The 16,787-nt window shown below is 43.4% G+C and overlaps 1 protein-coding gene and 1 pseudogene across 1 annotated transcript; both read left to right on the forward strand.

The window, feature by feature from the left end:
* The window catches only part of LOC146674917 (obscurin-like), a 170,103-nt pseudogene extending 165,865 nt beyond the window's left edge, over positions 1–4,238 (forward strand).
* Positions 4,239–13,757: 9,519 nt separating this feature from the next.
* On the forward strand, positions 13,758–16,071 carry LOC146674924 (uncharacterized). Its single transcript, XM_085402430.1, has 3 exons — positions 13,758–13,919; positions 14,557–14,733; positions 15,114–16,071. The coding sequence occupies exons 1-3, from the start codon at positions 13,775–13,777 to the stop codon at positions 15,215–15,217; spliced, it is 426 nt and encodes a 141-aa protein (XP_085258556.1). The 5' UTR covers positions 13,758–13,774; the 3' UTR covers positions 15,218–16,071.
* The last annotated feature ends 716 nt before the right edge of the window (positions 16,072–16,787 follow it).

The raw sequence follows: 16,787 nt of genomic DNA on the forward strand, positions 1-16,787 counted from the left end.
AGTTAGAAATATGAACATGCTGCCAAAAACCCCAGAAAAAATAAATGAAAGCATACACAAGGTTGGAGCCGCATGTAGACGGAGCTGGGCGTTGCTTCAGGAATGGAACTAGTAAACTGTGCGCCCATTCAGTGTCGTACTTTCCCTGAGTGTATCATTACTCTGCAGCTCCATCTGAATCTGCACAGGTGCAGTTCAGCAAAGTCCGCTGACTTGGTTCAACATTACTTGGCAACAGGGAAAGTGAGGCAGGTTGCACTGGTGCATTTGTGACAGCTTCACTTGAAATGCCTTCACCGCATCATACATGCCATATCCATGAACTGACAGATTTCCTTGCTGAGCTCAAAAACTCTATTGAGAATTTTTATCCCAACTCAGCCAACAGACCTCTGTATGATGAGAAATCTCGGCAAACTCTGAATCTATTTCACACGTAAAAGACTGAAATTGACGGTGATTTAAACTTTTAGCTCAGATAATACACTCAACAAAAATATAAACGCAACACCTTTGTTACTGCTCCCATTCCCCATGGGATGGACGTAGAGACCTAAAATTCATTCCAGATACACAATATAACCATCCCTCCCAAACAGTGGTCACAAATCAGTCCAAATGTGTGGTAGTGGGCACATCTGCTATATTGAGATAATCCATCCCACCTCACAGGTGTGCCACATCAGGATGCTGATCTGACATCATGAGTAGTGCACAGGTGTACCTCAGACTGCCCACAACAAAAGGCCACCCTGGAATGTGCAGTTTTGTCTCACAGCAAAATGCCACAGATGCCACAAGCAATGAGGGAGCGTGCAATTGGCATGCTGACAGCAGGAATGTCAACCAGATCTGTCGCCCGTGCATTGAATGTTCATTTCTCAACCATAAGCCGTCTCCACAGGCGTTTCAGAGAATATGGCAGCACATCCAACCGGCCTCACAACCGCAGACCTCGTGTAACCACACCAGCCCAGGACCTCCACATCCAGCAGGTTCACCTCCAAGATCGTCTGAGACCAGCCACCCAGACAGCTGCTGGAACAATTGGTTTGCACAACCAAACAATTTCTGCACAAACTGTCAGAAACCGTCTCAGGGACGCTCAACTGCATGCCCGTCGTCCTCATCGGGGTCTTGACCTGACTCCAGCTCGTCGCCGTAACAGACTTGTGTGGGCAAATGCTCACATTCGATGGCGTCTGGCACGTTGGAGAGGTGTGCGCTTCACGGATGAATCATGGTTCACATTGTTCAGGGCAGATGGCAGCTGAGAATGTCCCAGTTCTTGCATGGCCAGCATACTCACCGGACATGTCACCCATTGAGCATGTTCGGGATGTGCTTGACCGGCGTATACGACAGCGTGTACCAGTTCCCACGAATATCCAACAACCTCGCACAGCCATTGAAGTGGAGTGGACCAACATTCCACAGGCCACAATTGACAATCTGATAGACTCCATGCGACGATGTGTTGCACTGCATGAGGCAAATGGTGGTCACACCAGATACTGACCGGTTCTGGGTCCCCAGACCCCCAATAGCGCAAAAAACTGCACATTCCAGGGTGGCCTTTTGTTGTGGGCAGTCTGAGGTACACCTGTGCACTACTCATGATGTTGTGGATCAACTTATAATAGTTGTGGATGATTACTATACCTTTCTAATGTGACGTTGGCTGTGTCCCAATTAAGAGACCGCACGCTTGAAGTACGCATTTTGAGTGCGATTACGTCACGCGACGACTGCTGTCCCAATTTGAAGTGTACTTCAAATGCATACTCCAAATGTCGATTTCCCCAAATATCAAATGTGGTCCGGTGAACGCTTCGTGGTCCCATATATCCCACAATTCATAGCGCGGCGGTGGGTGTGGATAATTTTGTCGCAAAATACCCCACAAGAATGGCGCTCCCCACTGGCTGCAGCCAGACCCTTCTCCAAAATACGGCAGAAGGGAGCTGCCGAAGAGAACTGTCTGCACTTCTCGTACTTATAGTACGCACCGTACGTAGTACGCGTAGTGCGCGTACTTCAAGCGTGCAGACCCTGAATTGGGACACAGCCAGAGAAAGAGTGCCAGGGACAACAACGGCTGTGTCCCAATTCAGGGTCTGCACGCTTGAAGTACGCGCACTACGCGTACTACGTACGGTGCGTACTATAAGTACGAGAAGCTATGAATTGTGGGATATAGCCTATGGGAACACGAAGCGTACACCAGACCACGCTTGATATTTGGAGAAATCAACGGCACATTTGGAGTATGCATTTGAAGTACACGTCGAATTGGGACAGCCGTCGTCGCGTGGCGGTGACGTGATCGCATTCAAAATGTGTACTTCAAGCGTGCGGTCTCTTAATTGGGACATGGTCTCTGTCTCTCCCTCCCGCTCTGTTCCTGTGCTACTTTGCGTGTAACTACTGCCCCTTCCCCCTCTTCCCAGCCCAAAGCACAAGGCTCGCATACGGAGTGAAGCGGAAAAAAAGGGCGAGAGAGAGGGTGAGAGAAAGAAGGAAAAAAAAAACCCACGGCTCGCGCCGTTCACGTCAAAGACCCGGCTCTAAGAGCCGTTTCGTTCGCGACCAACACATCACTAATTTGTTGGGTTGCCTTTCACATAAGTCCTTAATCACGGAGGCAAAAAGTCCACTTTTCATCTGGATTTACTGAATCACAGCATCCATAGCTTCTGAACCAGACCACCAATCACATAACCAAAGACCATCAAATAACACATAATCTGAGTGTGCTCTATCACTGGAGGCCCAGCAGAGCACTTTATACGCTGTTTTTTTGATACAGGAAAGTATCAGATGTGCCAATAGCATGGAAATTTGTGTATGTGGAATAGATGTAGGGCATATAAAATATGAGTAAGGGATGAAAGAAGGGAGTGATGCAGACGGGCAGATGACTATAAATGGAGCTGTTTGGGAAGGTTCGAGGTTCTTTATGTAGTTTGCTAAAGATGAGTAACATCGTAAGAAAGCACTGTGGAGTCACAGTCAAAAGTTTCAGTTGCCCAATCACTGTGGACTTATGAAGTGAAATTATCATTTTTTTGTCTCTCAAAAGAGTTGGAAGACTTTGTACCGTGTTACTCATTCCTCATTTGGACTTTCAAATCAGACTTGATCTGCAGAGTTTAAATCCACATGTGTGCAACAGCTCTGTGTCATATACCTGCTGATCAAATGTATCCTGAGCTCTGACTTCTCTCTTAGAGGACAGTCTGATGTATGCTGAGGTCAAACGCCCCAAAAAAGACAAAGCCAAGAAGAAAGCAGGTAAACAAAGTCTGCCATCACCTCCAGTGAATGTTGTTCAACATGTTTATCTGGTCTTAAAATCTTCTTTCCACTCACAGGAAAATCAAGTCCTGCAGCTGATGCAGCAGTTTATTCTGAAGTCACGTTAGGAAGCTTTCCTGGTAATTATGCTGCCATGCAGGATGAGTTAAGTTATTCAAGTTATTAAATGGCGAACATCCTGAAACTTGGACATTTCTGTTCTTTGTGTGTTTGTCTTACAGGTCAGTGAGGAGAGCTGCAGCAGCAAAAAGGAGCATTTTATGAATCCACTGTTGCTCCTCTGCTACCCAAATATCAGACATGCTCAGTCTTTAGTGTTTATGAAGATGATATTGAATAATAAAATGATATATAGTTGGTACTGTGTTTTAGCATAAAGCACACAGAGATGTGTCCTGTTTCAGAGTCATGCTCTTTATATTTAGCTGATATTTTTATTCATTGTTGAGCTTTTGTATAAAACTTTGAATGTATCCTGTTCCACAGAGAAAAAAGTCTGTGATTTTTAGTAACTGATAGCAGCAACTTAAAGTCAGCAGAGTTACATTAGGAAGTGCTGGTTTAAACACCCACAAATACTTTTACTGTCTGAGTGCAAAGATCTATATTGTGTAAAAAAACAATTAGTTGGTATAAAAACATGAAAAAGCTCTGTCTGCTTCATGATTCATTTAATGTCAGATACTTTTATTGTAGTTTTAGTGTATCTCGTATTTTAATCTGAAGCTGTGAATGTTATTTTTTTTGTTTTTAATGTTGTTTGCTGTTCTCACTTTTTCTGAATTTTACATAGTTTTTTTAAAGTTATTTATTTTGAACGTAGAGCACTGTGATCAGCTCTGTTGTTTTGAACATAGTATATAAATACATTTGACTTTGACTCCACTTTCTCTTGTATTTTAATCTGAGTAAAGATTAAAGATTGTTTGGGCTTGATTACATTTCTTGGCTTTATGATTTCCTTTAAAGCTTTTATTGGAGCTGTATTGTGACACGCAGTGCTCTCCATTTAGAAGTACTTTGAATTCGTGTATGTACACATTCCTGCTATTATTAATTACTAATTATTGAAGAAAGAAAAGTCTGATCATTAAAACAAGTTGGTTAGGTCGCAGTGGATATTTTTGTCCAGAGCCCTGCGAGTTGATGATCCAGTCATGGCCTTTGATGATGTTGAGCCATCGCTCGCTGTCCTGTGCTTGTCCCACATGTGGCTTTCTAGAGGAACAGAACACAGCTGGGTGCGAAAACATCGTCAGTACACACTGTGAGGTGCAGCTCTGCATTATTCGTCTGTTTGTTTTTAAAATATTATTACCCTCCATCCAGAAGCAGACGTGGACAGGTCACCACTGTGTCACATGACTAACTCACAGAGACACACAAACATTCAAACACCACGACACAGGAGTTTTACTTTGTTTGTTGTTAGACTAGAATAGAATTATTGTCATTGCACATGTCACAAATAAAAGGCAACAAAATGCAGTATTGTTGTTGTTTTGTAGTATCTTAAAATACACTATGTAAGTTTTGGTATTATTTCCCAACATGTACTGTGTAACTTTTATGAATTTATGAAGATATTGAATTTAACTGTACTGAAACCCTAAACTCAGAGATCCTGGTCTAACTCTACAGATCTCCTCTGGAACCAAACTTTATTTTTGACTTGTTTGAGAAAATACTCACATAAACACAATTTTAAGTCTAATTTTCAGGTTTGGCCACATTTCATTGACTCATTTTATTAGTGACTGGTCTGCTATATTATTCATCTTCAAACTGAGCATCAGGAAGAAAGGTGATTGAATGTGACATGGCTGACAGGCTGGTCTGGGTTATCTGGGTTTACTAGTAAAAGACCATAAAGGAGAAAATCCCCAGTGAGTGGCAGGTATCTGGGTGAAAAGGCCTTGTTGATGTCAGGAGAATGACCAAACTACTTTAAGCCAATAGTTTAAGGTTTTGCCACTGAGCAGGGAAGCAGGACTCAATAGCTGCACTTTCTTAGCAGAAACAGGGAATTTTTTACAAGTGAAAATGGTGAAAAAAAAAAAAACAGTTAAAAAAGTGACATCCACAGCAGTGTAATCCCCAGCTCCTGGTCTGATTCTCCAAATACAAAAAACATCCTTCCACAGCTTTTCCAGAACTATTTACAAAAAGTCTCTGAGCTGTCCCCTCCCCAAGATTCCTGGACATAAAGGAGAAAACGGGCACGTAATTTTAAAAACACAAGTCTTGACTTACAAGCCAGAGTGACACTGACTGTTTGTCCTACAATGATCCAGCATCAACTGAAGCTCTGCACTCTGCAACCCAGAGGCGGAAACCCTCCTCACTGTCCCAAAACTACACAAATATGAGAACACCAGAACAGACACACACACACACACACAGATAGTGGCTGCATGACTGGCAGGACTCTTGTGAACCACACTGTTTAAACAGATGATCTTGTGGTCTTTAGTCCTCATAGTGCTGGTCTCCTGCAGCGCCTTCACGCATGTTCTGCTTCTAGTGTGGTGATATCAGACATATCCAAATGATTGACTTTTGGTTTTGTTTGTTTGTTTTTATCCTGAAATAAAGCGGGCACTTGTACGCACAGAAAGGTTTTTGAAAGACAAAATTATGGGATTTGTGAAGCTAAACTTGATAAATGTTATGTGTGGTCAGATTGCTTCTTATTTGTGTGTGGATTGAAGTAATTATAATAAAATTGAAATTGCTTGTCTATTTGCCTAACAATTCCTCTTATCATGCCTTGTGGCAAAGGATGAAAATAGTAGTGCACTCCAGAGTGTGAATATGGACATTACTCTTATTTTTATTGCATAAATGGACAAGAGCGTGATAGTAAAGCACAACCTGTCATGCTTCCAGAATAGAAAATAACTGCACTATGCTGGCAACACAACTTTGGCTCTGTCAAAACATCTGCACACAGACAGCATGCTAATGCTAACCTAGCCAAGAACCAAGAGTGATGTTAAAGCTGAGTGAATGCTGACCCCAGCAGCCAGAACCCGAACTTCAAAAGGTAACAAACAGAGGAGCAGTCAGACTGCAGCGTCTGTTTCTACCTGTTCATGTTTCTACAGAGAATCACCATCAAGATCGCATCTCTCTGTGCTGGTTTTCATCTTTGCTTGGTGCTGTCGACTTTAAGGTTCATTCCTGAATACTAAGAGAAAAATTATATTTGTGTCCTCATTAGGACAGGGATTTGTGTTGGTGTGTGACTGTAACCTCAGGTTTGTATTGTTAAATGGAGATTATTAGCTTGTGTATTTCAGGTTATTTTATAGAGTAACATATTGCATTACTTTTACCAACACTGATCACAACAAAGAGGGAAAATATCTCCAACATGCACAAACATTTGATCACAGAGCGTGGAGCTCTTTTTTGTGATGTTACGAACTTGTATGTCCGTGTGTTTGTTTGTGCAGGTGCTGTGTTTTTGTCTATGTTAATTCAGCTCTGCCAGGGCCCTGTTCCGATTGGTGCGTGGACTTACTGCCCCGGCGTGATTGGATCCAGCTGGAGGACCCGCCCAATGAAAGGAGGCTGGAGTGCTACAGCGGGAGAGGTCCTCGCATTTCTCCTCATCACCCAGCAGTAGTCCTGTGGTAGCCGCTGGCTGCAGTATACGTGCGAAAATTGTGGAAGTGGAGTGGGTAGGGGTGAGCTGCCGTTTATTTTGATCACCCGTTTTCTCCTGTTTTTGAGTTGGTTAAGGAGGTCAGACTCTTTATTTTTGACTTTATTTTGGTGAGGTCAGGGGTGCGGGATTTGTGTAGGTTTGTTCTGTTTATTGTTTTGGCCTTGGCTCACCCTGAAGTGTTGACACTCCCGTTTTGGTTCTCTTTATTCACCTTGTAAATAAATCTCTTCACATCTAATGGACTGTTGCGTGTGACTGCTTGGGTCTTGGGGGGGGAAGCGAGTGCCTCGCTCATGTTATGGCCTGGCCCTAGACGGGTCGTAACATGAATTGGGGGCTCGTCCTCTGCCTTTTTCTGTGGGTTTTTGCGTGTGTTTGGTCTGTTGGCGGTTTTCTTGGGTGTGGGGGTGGTAGGTGTGTGGAATTATGGAGTTTTCTTTGGATGATTTTGTTACTTCGCCTTCGTGGGATAGAATTGTGAAGTGCAGGAAAGCGGATTTGCTTATCATTGCTAGTTGTTATGATGTTCAAGTGTCCTATGGTGCCCGCAAAGCGGTGGTTAGGGACGCTTTGTGTGCAGAGTTGGTGGAGCGAGGCGTTCTTCCTGCCCCGCAGGCAGCTGTAGAGCAGCCTGATGGCGGGGGTGTGAAGGTGGCTCCGGAGGCTGAGCCGGGGTCGGATGCCAAAGGGCCTGTTAACGTGCTACCAGCCGAGGCGGACTCTGATGCGGCTGAGGCGGGCTCTGACACAGCCGAGGCGGACCCTGATGCTGCTGGGGCGAAGCCTGAAGCAGCTGAGTCTGGTACGGCCGGGGAACCCCTGGCGGGGCGGTCTACGGAAGATCTCCGTTTGACCCTCCGTATTAGGGAGGTGGAAGCCCGTGCTAAAGAGCTTGAGGTACAAGCAATGCACCTCCGTGTCAGAGCTTTGGAGCTGGAGCGAAAGCCCTCCACATCTGCCTCTAGTCATCCTAGTACGTCCACCGCGGTCCCGACAGGTTTTGACATCACCAAACACGTTAAACTGGTTCCCCCGTTTCGTGAGGCCGAAGTGGATTCCTATTTTAACGCTTTTGAGCGTATAGCGGCCGCGTTAAGTTGGCCGAAGGAATTTTGGCCGCTGCTGTTACAATGCAAATTGGTTGGCAAAGCCCAGGAGGTGTGTACCAGTTTATCAATTGAAGATAGCCTGGATTATGACGTCATGAAGAAGACTGTGTTGCAGGCATATGAGCTCGTCCCAGAAGCCTACCGTCAAATTTAGGAAGTGTGAAAAAACCGCCAATCAGACATTTGTGGAGTTTGCCCGTGAAAAAAGTCGCCTGTTTGAACGATGGTTGCAGGCCAGTAAAGCACAGGATTTCGAGGGGCTGAAAGAGCTTCTTTTGTTAGAGGAATTCAAAAAATGTTTGCCGGACCAAGTAGTTATTTATCTGAATGAGCAAAAGGTGCCCTCACTTGCTAAAGCGGCAGTGATGGCTGATGAGTTTACTCTCACCCACAAAACTATATTTTCAGCCGCTGTCTCACAGAATATTAGGGTGGGACAGGAAAGGAGGATAAAGTCACCAAAGATAGGACTGAAAGATAGACAGGAGGATGGTGTTAATCGCGACTGTTTTTATTGTCGCGGACCCGGACATCTAATCGCTGTCTGTCCTGCGCTCCGGAGGAAAGAGCAGCGCAAAGGCTCTAGAAATCCAGCGGGCGTAGGTCTCATCAAAGTTGTCCCTTTGCCTAAATCGCATTCCACTCTCACCCGTGATTTGCACCATGTGGATGCAGAAATAGAGCCACGTTTTAAACCGTTCATCACGAAAGGCTTTGTTTCTGTGACGGGAGAAGGGGGGGACAAAGTGCCTGTTACTATTCTTCGGGACACAGGTGCGCATCAGTCGTTTATGTTGGATAGTGTACTACCATTGTCAGATAAAACTGCTTGTGATTCGGATGTGTTGGTTTGGGGAATTAAGATGAGCGTTCTTCGGGCGCCGTTACACAAAGTCCATTTACATTCGCCCGTGAAAACGGGGCATGTCAAAGTTGCGGTGAGTTCCCAGTTGCCGATTAAAGGGGTTTCGTTTATTTTAGGAAATGACTTGGCTGGTGGGACAGTTTTCCCACCGCCTGAAGTGGTGGAAACGCCTATTTCTTCTGTCACTAAGGTTGTCGCCCCTTTGTCAAATGTGTTTCCTGTTTGTGCAATCACTCGTGCGCAGTCACGCAAATTTGATGACGTTATGGATGTTGCTGACACGTTTATGGCGACGCCAGACGAGAGAATATCTCCCAGCCGTGAGAGTGACAGAACAAAAAGCGATGTGATGAAACTGATGCCAGAGCTGGATGAGAAATTGAATAGGGATGCATTGATAACCGCTCAGCAGAATGACTCATCACTGGCCCCTTGTTTTCTATCTGCAGCTAAGAGTGCAGGAAGTGAATCACCCACTTCTTATTTTTTGCAAGATGGAGTTCTTATGAGGAGGTGGTCCTCTGACCGGTGTGGTTTGCCTGGTGCTACGCAGGTGGTGGTGCCGAAGCCACATCGAGGGCAGGTGCTTAGCTTAGCGCATGATGCCAGCATGGCTGGACATCTTGGGGTGAACAAAACATATCATCGGGTGTTGCGCAACTTCTTTTGGCCAGGGTTGAAAGCTGATGTGGTGGCATATTGCCGTACCTGTACCACATGTCAGATGGCGGGGAAACCTAACAGACCCATTCCACCTGCTCCGTTACATCCTATTCCAGTAATAGGTGAGCCGTTTGAAAAAGTAATATTGGATTGTGTGGGTCCCCTGCCAAAAACCAAATCCGGACACCAATACATACTTACAATAATGTGTTCAGCAACAAGGTACCCAGAGGCAATTCCACTACGCACGCTGAAAGCAAAACCGGTGCTAAAAGCACTACTTAAATTCTTCTCTACTTTCGGGCTTCCAAAGGTTGTTCAAACAGACCAAGGAACGAATTTCACCTCAAAAATGTTTGCACAGGTTGTGGAGGAGTTGCACATAAAACATGTAAAATCCAGTCCATACCACCCGGAAAGTCAAGGTGCTCTGGGAAGATTCCATCAAACCCTCAAAGCTATGCTGCGCAAGTTCTGCGCGGGGTCGGATAGAGAATGGGATGAGGGTCTGCCGTTATTGTTGTTTGCAGTCAGAGAAACCACTCAGGAATCCTTGGGATTCAGTCCGATGGATCTGGTGTTTGGACACGTGGTCCGCGGTCCCCTCCGCCTTCTGAAGGAGAGGTGGTTGTCAGAAACTTCTGAAACTCAGCATAATGTTCTGGATTATGTTAGCGGACTTCGGGAAAAGCTTCACCTTGCATGTCAGTTAGCTCGAGAGAATCTGTCACATACGCAAGCTAAAATGAAAACTCGCTATGATAAAAAGGCTGTTTGCAGAAGTTTTCAGCCGGGAGAGAAAGTGTTGGTGTTGTTGCCTGTGGTAGGGTCCTTATCAGCTCAGTTCGCTGGCCCATATGTGGTGGAACAAAAACTCAGTGACAACAACTATGTGATCCAGACCCCAGACCGCCGGAGAAAGTCTAGGGTTTGTCATATTAATCTGTTAAAATCGTTTCACTCGAGGAGTCCTTCGGGTGCGCCGTCTCCAGTGTGCGCCGCTAGTACTGTTTCTCCCTATGAACCCTCTGATGACGGGCTACTCCAGAAAAGTGAAGCGCTGGGTAGCGGCCGGTTGAAAAATTCGGAGATCTTAAATGGTTTAGACACATATTTAATCCACCTGTCTGAACCCGCTCGAGCTGACATCACTGATCTGATAGAAAAGAACTTATCACTTTTTTCTGATCACCCTCGTCAAACTGCGGTCCTGTGCCACGATATTGATGTGGAAGGACATAAACCGATTAAGCAACATGCTTACCGAGTGAACCCAGTGAAAAGGGCGATAATGCAGAAGGAAGTTGACTATCTCTTAGAACACGGTTTAGCCTTTCCGAGCGCCAGCGCATGGAGTTCGCCGTGTGTGCTAGTACCAAAATCCGACAACACTCCTCGATTTTGTAATGATTACAGGAAAGTTAACGCTGTTACCAAACCTGATTCATTTCCTCTTCCTAGAATGGAGGATTGTATTGATAGAGTGGGATCGGCATCGTTTGTAACCAAACTTGATTTGTTAAAAGGTTACTGGCAAGTACCTTTAACTCCCCGAGCCTCTGAAATATCTGCTTTTGTTACACCGGACCATTTTCTCCAGTATACGGTTATGCCGTTTGGGTTGCGTAATGCACCCGCTACTTTCCAGCGCCTTATGGCCAAAGTACTGGCGGGCGTGAATAACTGCGATGCATACCTGGATGATGTTGTCATTTACTCATCCACCTGGTCTGACCACTTACAAACACTCTCTCTCGTTTTCAGCCGTTTTCAGGAGGCCTCGCTTACGTTGAACCTAGCCAAATGTGAATTTGGCAGAGCCACCATCACATATCTGGGAAAACAGGTGGGTCAGGGACAGATACTGCCGGTGACCGCGAAAATACAGGCGATCGTTGAGTTTCCAGTCCCACAAACGAGAAGGGCGCTGCGCCGATTTCTGGGAATGTGTGGTTATTATAGAGGGTTTTGTAAGAACTTTGCCACTGTCGTCGTTCCTCTCACCGATTTGATCAGTCCGATGAAGCCTTTTGTGTGGACGCCTGTTTGTCAGACTGCTTTCGAGTCTGCGAAAGCATTACTGTGCAGTTCCCCTGTTCTTACGGCCCCGAATTTCATGTCCCCTTTCAAGCTCGAGGTTGACGCTAGTGCGGTTGGTGCAGGAGCTGTCCTTATGCAGGAAGACCATTGCGGCGTGGATCGCCCAATTTGTTACTTCTCAAAAAAATTCAACAAACATCACATGAACTACAGTACCATTGAAAAGGAAGCCCTTGCCTTGTTGTTAGCCCTACAACATTTCGAGGTGTATATCGGATCCAGCTCTATCCCTGTTCAAGTGTTCACTGACCATAACCCATTGGTTTTTCTCTCCCAGATGCAGAACTCAAATCAGAGACTTATGCGTTGGTCCCTTCTCTTGCAAGACTTCAACCTGCAGATCAGGCATAAGAAAGGGACGGAAAATGTCATCGCGGACGCCCTGTCGAGAGCAATTTTGTAGTCTAGGATTAAACACTAGAAGGATTGTTTAATTCTTATGGAAGGGGATGTTACGAACTTGTATGTCCGTGTGTTTGTTTGTGCAGGTGCTGTGTTTTTGTCTATGTTAATTCAGCTCTGCCAGGGCCCTGTTCCGATTGGTGCGTGGACTTACTGCCCCGGCGTGATTGGATCCAGCTGGAGGACCCGCCCAATGAAAGGAGGCTGGAGTGCTACAGCGGGAGAGGTCCTCGCATTTCTCCTCATCACCCAGCAGTAGTCCTGTGGTAGCCGCTGGCTGCAGTATACGTGCGAAAATTGTGGAAGTGGAGTGGGTAGGGGTGAGCTGCCGTTTATTTTGATCACCCGTTTTCTCCTGTTTTTGAGTTGGTTAAGGAGGTCAGACTCTGTCTTTATTTTTGACTTTATTTTGGTGAGGTCAGGGGTGCGGGATTTGTGTAGGTTTGTTCTGTTTATTGTTTTGGCCTTGGCTCACCCTGAAGTGTTGACACTCCCGTTTTGGTTCTCTTTATTCACCTTGTAAATAAATCTCTTCACATCTAATGGATTGTTGCGTGTGACTGCTTGGGTCTTGGGGGGGGGGGGGAAGCGAGTGCCTCGCTCATGTTATGGCCTGGCCCTAGACGGGTCGTAACAGTGATAAATGTATTTTATTTACTTTTTAAATCACCAGTAGACCTTATTTTTGACCTTATAAACAACTTTTTTTTAGTTTAATTTACATTGGGGCAAAAAAGTATTTAGTCAGCCACCGATTGTGCAAGTTCCCCCACCTAAAATGATGACAGAGGTCAGTAATTTGCACCAGAGGTACACTTCAACTGTGAGAGACAGAATGTGGAAAAAAAAAATCCATGAATCCACATGGTAGGATTTGTAAAGAATTTATTCGTAAATCAGGGTGGAAAATAAGTATTATTAAGTTGCTAAGGACCACAGGATTTTCTTCTCTGTGATAAAATAACAGAGAATTTAAATACCAATAGCTTCCACAATAGCAGATGGCAATAGCACTTAATGTAGCATTTGGATTTTTAGTTTTGAAGTTTGTCTAGCAACAGATTGCTCCAAGGTTTACATAGAAGTCACACCTGCTTGATTTGCTGTGGTGGCGGAAGTTTAATTATTTGCAAAAAAGTAATAACACTTCAATACAAGTCAGCACCCTGCATAAGCAATGACGCTGCAATGCCATGCTACTGGAGGATCTAAAGCAAAAGTAAGCTGCATTATGGAGCCAGCTTTTTTAAATAGAGTGACTTAATATTGTTCAGGCTTTTACATATAAGCAGCCTTTTTAATTATGGATTTGATAATACATTTTTTTTTTACTGTGTGCAACATATTGTGGAACTGAGAGGGGGGGGGGGGAGCTTTACAAAGCAAGGTTTTTTGAAATGTAAATGCTTAAATATTTGAAGCAATTGTTTCACAGTAATATCGAGTCTTTGAAAAGGTCTGACACCTATTTCTATGACTCAGGAGATAGAACAGTAGATCCCCTGGCTGCTCCAGTCTACATGCCAAATTACAATTTACAGGGCCGCTGAAGTCTCTTCCTGAACGATAGGTGTCACCCATCAAACAATACTACATCAGGGCTGATATAAGAACAGAAGAAGTCAAAACCCATATCAGCACAAAATGGAGAAGAACTACCAAGTTATTGTTTCTGGACTCAGGGCTGACAAGATGGAGGTCAACCTGTGCAGAACCGAGGAGCAGTTTAAGAACATGACAGTGCGACAGCTGAAGGAAAAAATATGGGAGAAGTTTCCGTGGCTTGTAGGTAAAAAACTCTGGCCGAAACACGAGTAACGCGCTTTTTCCGACCTGATGGCAGAAGACAACAGATAGCAATGTACCGTCTGAAATGTAGTTTTATTGATGCATATTAACATTGTTTAAAGGTTTTCTGAAAAAAGATACAAATTAAACTGTGTTAAACAAGCTTTATTACATATGAAAACATTATAACACCTCTTTACAAGTTAACATTCTATATTTACATTAAACAAGGAAGCAGCAATAACGTGTTACTGTCAAATCTAAAGCTAAATTAGGTGCCATTATGAGCACAGTTTAATAGATCAACTGTTTGTCAATGAGAACAAAAATTTAACAGTACACAAAAAAAAAAAACAAACAAACAAAGAAAAAGATACTAAACATCTGGCTAAACACACTACATTGCTCAAGTATGTGTACTTCATGATTACCATTAAGCTTTGTTTTTAGGTTAAGCTGTCATTAAATGTGTTTTCTACCATCAGTGATTTTAGAAAGCCTCCAATTACCAAACTTACACTCTGTACGTAGTTTATAGCTGCAAACTAAAACACTGAACATACTATTAATTATTAAAAGTAACCCCATGCTTGTGTGTGTGTGTGTGTGTGTGTGTGTGTGTGTGTGTGTGTGTGCAGGAGAGGAGTGTCTGCGGCTGATGTTCGTAGATAAGATGCTGAATGACGATGATGCCCTTCTGTCTGACTATGGAATCCAGCACATGTCTTTCATCCAAGTAATAACGAAGCTTCTTGGAGGAAGTGGACCTATTGATGAAAACAGTGGGATGGGGGACAAGACTGGCAAAAATCGAAGTATGGAATCTCTGAAGTTATCATTTTAATAACACAACTAGATGCTGCGCAGGTCCAACTGTAATAAACTTTTATTAAACTTCCAAATCACAAACTTTTGTTTTACTTTTTTACAATTATTTATGTGCCTGTTCTTGAAGTGGCAGGTAAAGTTTGCTCATCATATATAGGAAGATCTCTGTTGAAAGAAGGCTTTCTATGATGTTGAGGGTATGGATGTTTTGAAAATCCAATTTTTGTGATTTTGTTTGTTGTTTGCTTTTTGCTTCTTTGCCACAAAAACTAGTTAAACTTCCTCTCTTGAAGCTTAACCCTAGAACACTATCGCTGGGTGATTTACACCCGAGAAAATACATTTATATGATTTCACTCTCCTGCAGCTGTTTGCGTGTCGAGGAGCCTGTGCCATCACCAGGGAAGTCTCAAATGTCCCAGGAATGGGTGGACCAAAGACCAGCTTTCCAGAGTCATTATTTTGTTTTAGGAGTCTTATTTTTCATTTTGTTAGACATGGCACAGTTGAAAGTAAAAGAAGACCACTCTAATTTGTCATGTGTTGTCATATTTTGATATATTTGATTACCTTTCATTGGTTATATTATATCGGGTAAAAATCACCCGGCATTAGTGATCGTGTTACTATTTATAGCGATAGTGTTCTAGGGTTAAAACAAGTTCACCACATGTGCACCATTTTAATTTATAGCAAGAATAAATTGTGTATTCCTCTATATTTTGTATAACATGTGTCTTACATTTTTGCAAACAACTGCAATAGAAACACACCTGATTGTACAGGTGACGTGTGAATTCTTGCAAATGTGATAGAGATAGAAAGTGAAACTGGGTGTCAGTGGACCTGAAAAAGTCACTCAACACATATTAATGGTTGAACTTGTCAGATATTTTCAGCCTGACTCACAGGATCAGAGACAATTGTGCTGTTAGGGTTTGTTTGGTGTGTATTTGTTTCCAGGAACAACAAGTTCTTTCAAAGCATTTATGACATGTTCTTTGTTTGCTCAGGCTGATGTGAAGTGAAATTATTTGAAAAGCTAAACTGTCAAAGGCAAAAGTAAAAAAAAAAATCTTACAAAATGTAATGTATCTGTTCTATGAACCTATAAAGTCTGTCTCTTCTCCATACACCTAGTTTAAAGTTGTCTGTTGTTTGTACAAAGAACATTGGTTCATCTCTTGAGTTTAGTGCCTTCTTCATGCTTCAATGATTCAACGATGCCAGACCCCAGTCTCTCTACGCATGTATTAGACTGAAAATGAAAAAGCAGCTGAAAAATAATAAATAAATAAAAAAAACGTGACTTTTTAAAGCTTTAATATAGTGAGTGGTGAGTAATGCCTTCACTATCCCCAGAGATTTTGGATTTCAAAAAGACCTTTCATCCATAGGTTATTCCGCTTCGAAATGACAGGGTTCTGTCGCTTTTCAAAACTGCGTTGATGATCTTTGTACCAACAACAGAGCATAACTTGGAAAAATAAGAAGAATTTAGGTGAAACTGAAAGCATCCTCAGCCCTCTGGCATCAGACTCTGATGTCTGCTGAGCGCAGACAACTTGTGTCAGTGTCGTTACCATTATTATTGACAGAATCTAAAGGAGCACAGAAATTCTCATCCCAAAAAGCTAAAAATGGGGACGGTCTACTGGGTCAAGGTTCAAGGACTAAGGGGTGAAACGAAGTGGGTCGATGTGTGCAACACTGATGAGGAGTTTAACAGCATGACCATGAAACATCTGAAGGAAAAAAAATAAGGCACTGTTTTTCATATATGTCTGATATCTCAGGTAAAAGCTCTGAAAGACAGAGTGAAAGCTTGCTGTAATGTGACATTTTACCCTTGAGCTGTGGTGTTATATGTCTGTGCATTTCTAGATAATTATACAGATGCATTTCATTGTATTGTATTTAAGGAAAATTCTGAAGCAGTAAAATTAGCTAACAAGCACAGACGTATATGCTTCTTTGTGGTTCACTTCTCACTAGTATATATTGCCATGAAAACTTATGCTGGCTAGGTTCCAGATTACAC

This window comes from Rhamphochromis longiceps, linkage group LG3 (assembly GCF_057381845.1).
Source record: "Rhamphochromis longiceps isolate RC_006_pf linkage group LG3, R_longiceps_female_GT1.1, whole genome shotgun sequence".
Taxonomy (NCBI): Eukaryota; Metazoa; Chordata; class Actinopteri; order Cichliformes; family Cichlidae; genus Rhamphochromis; species Rhamphochromis longiceps.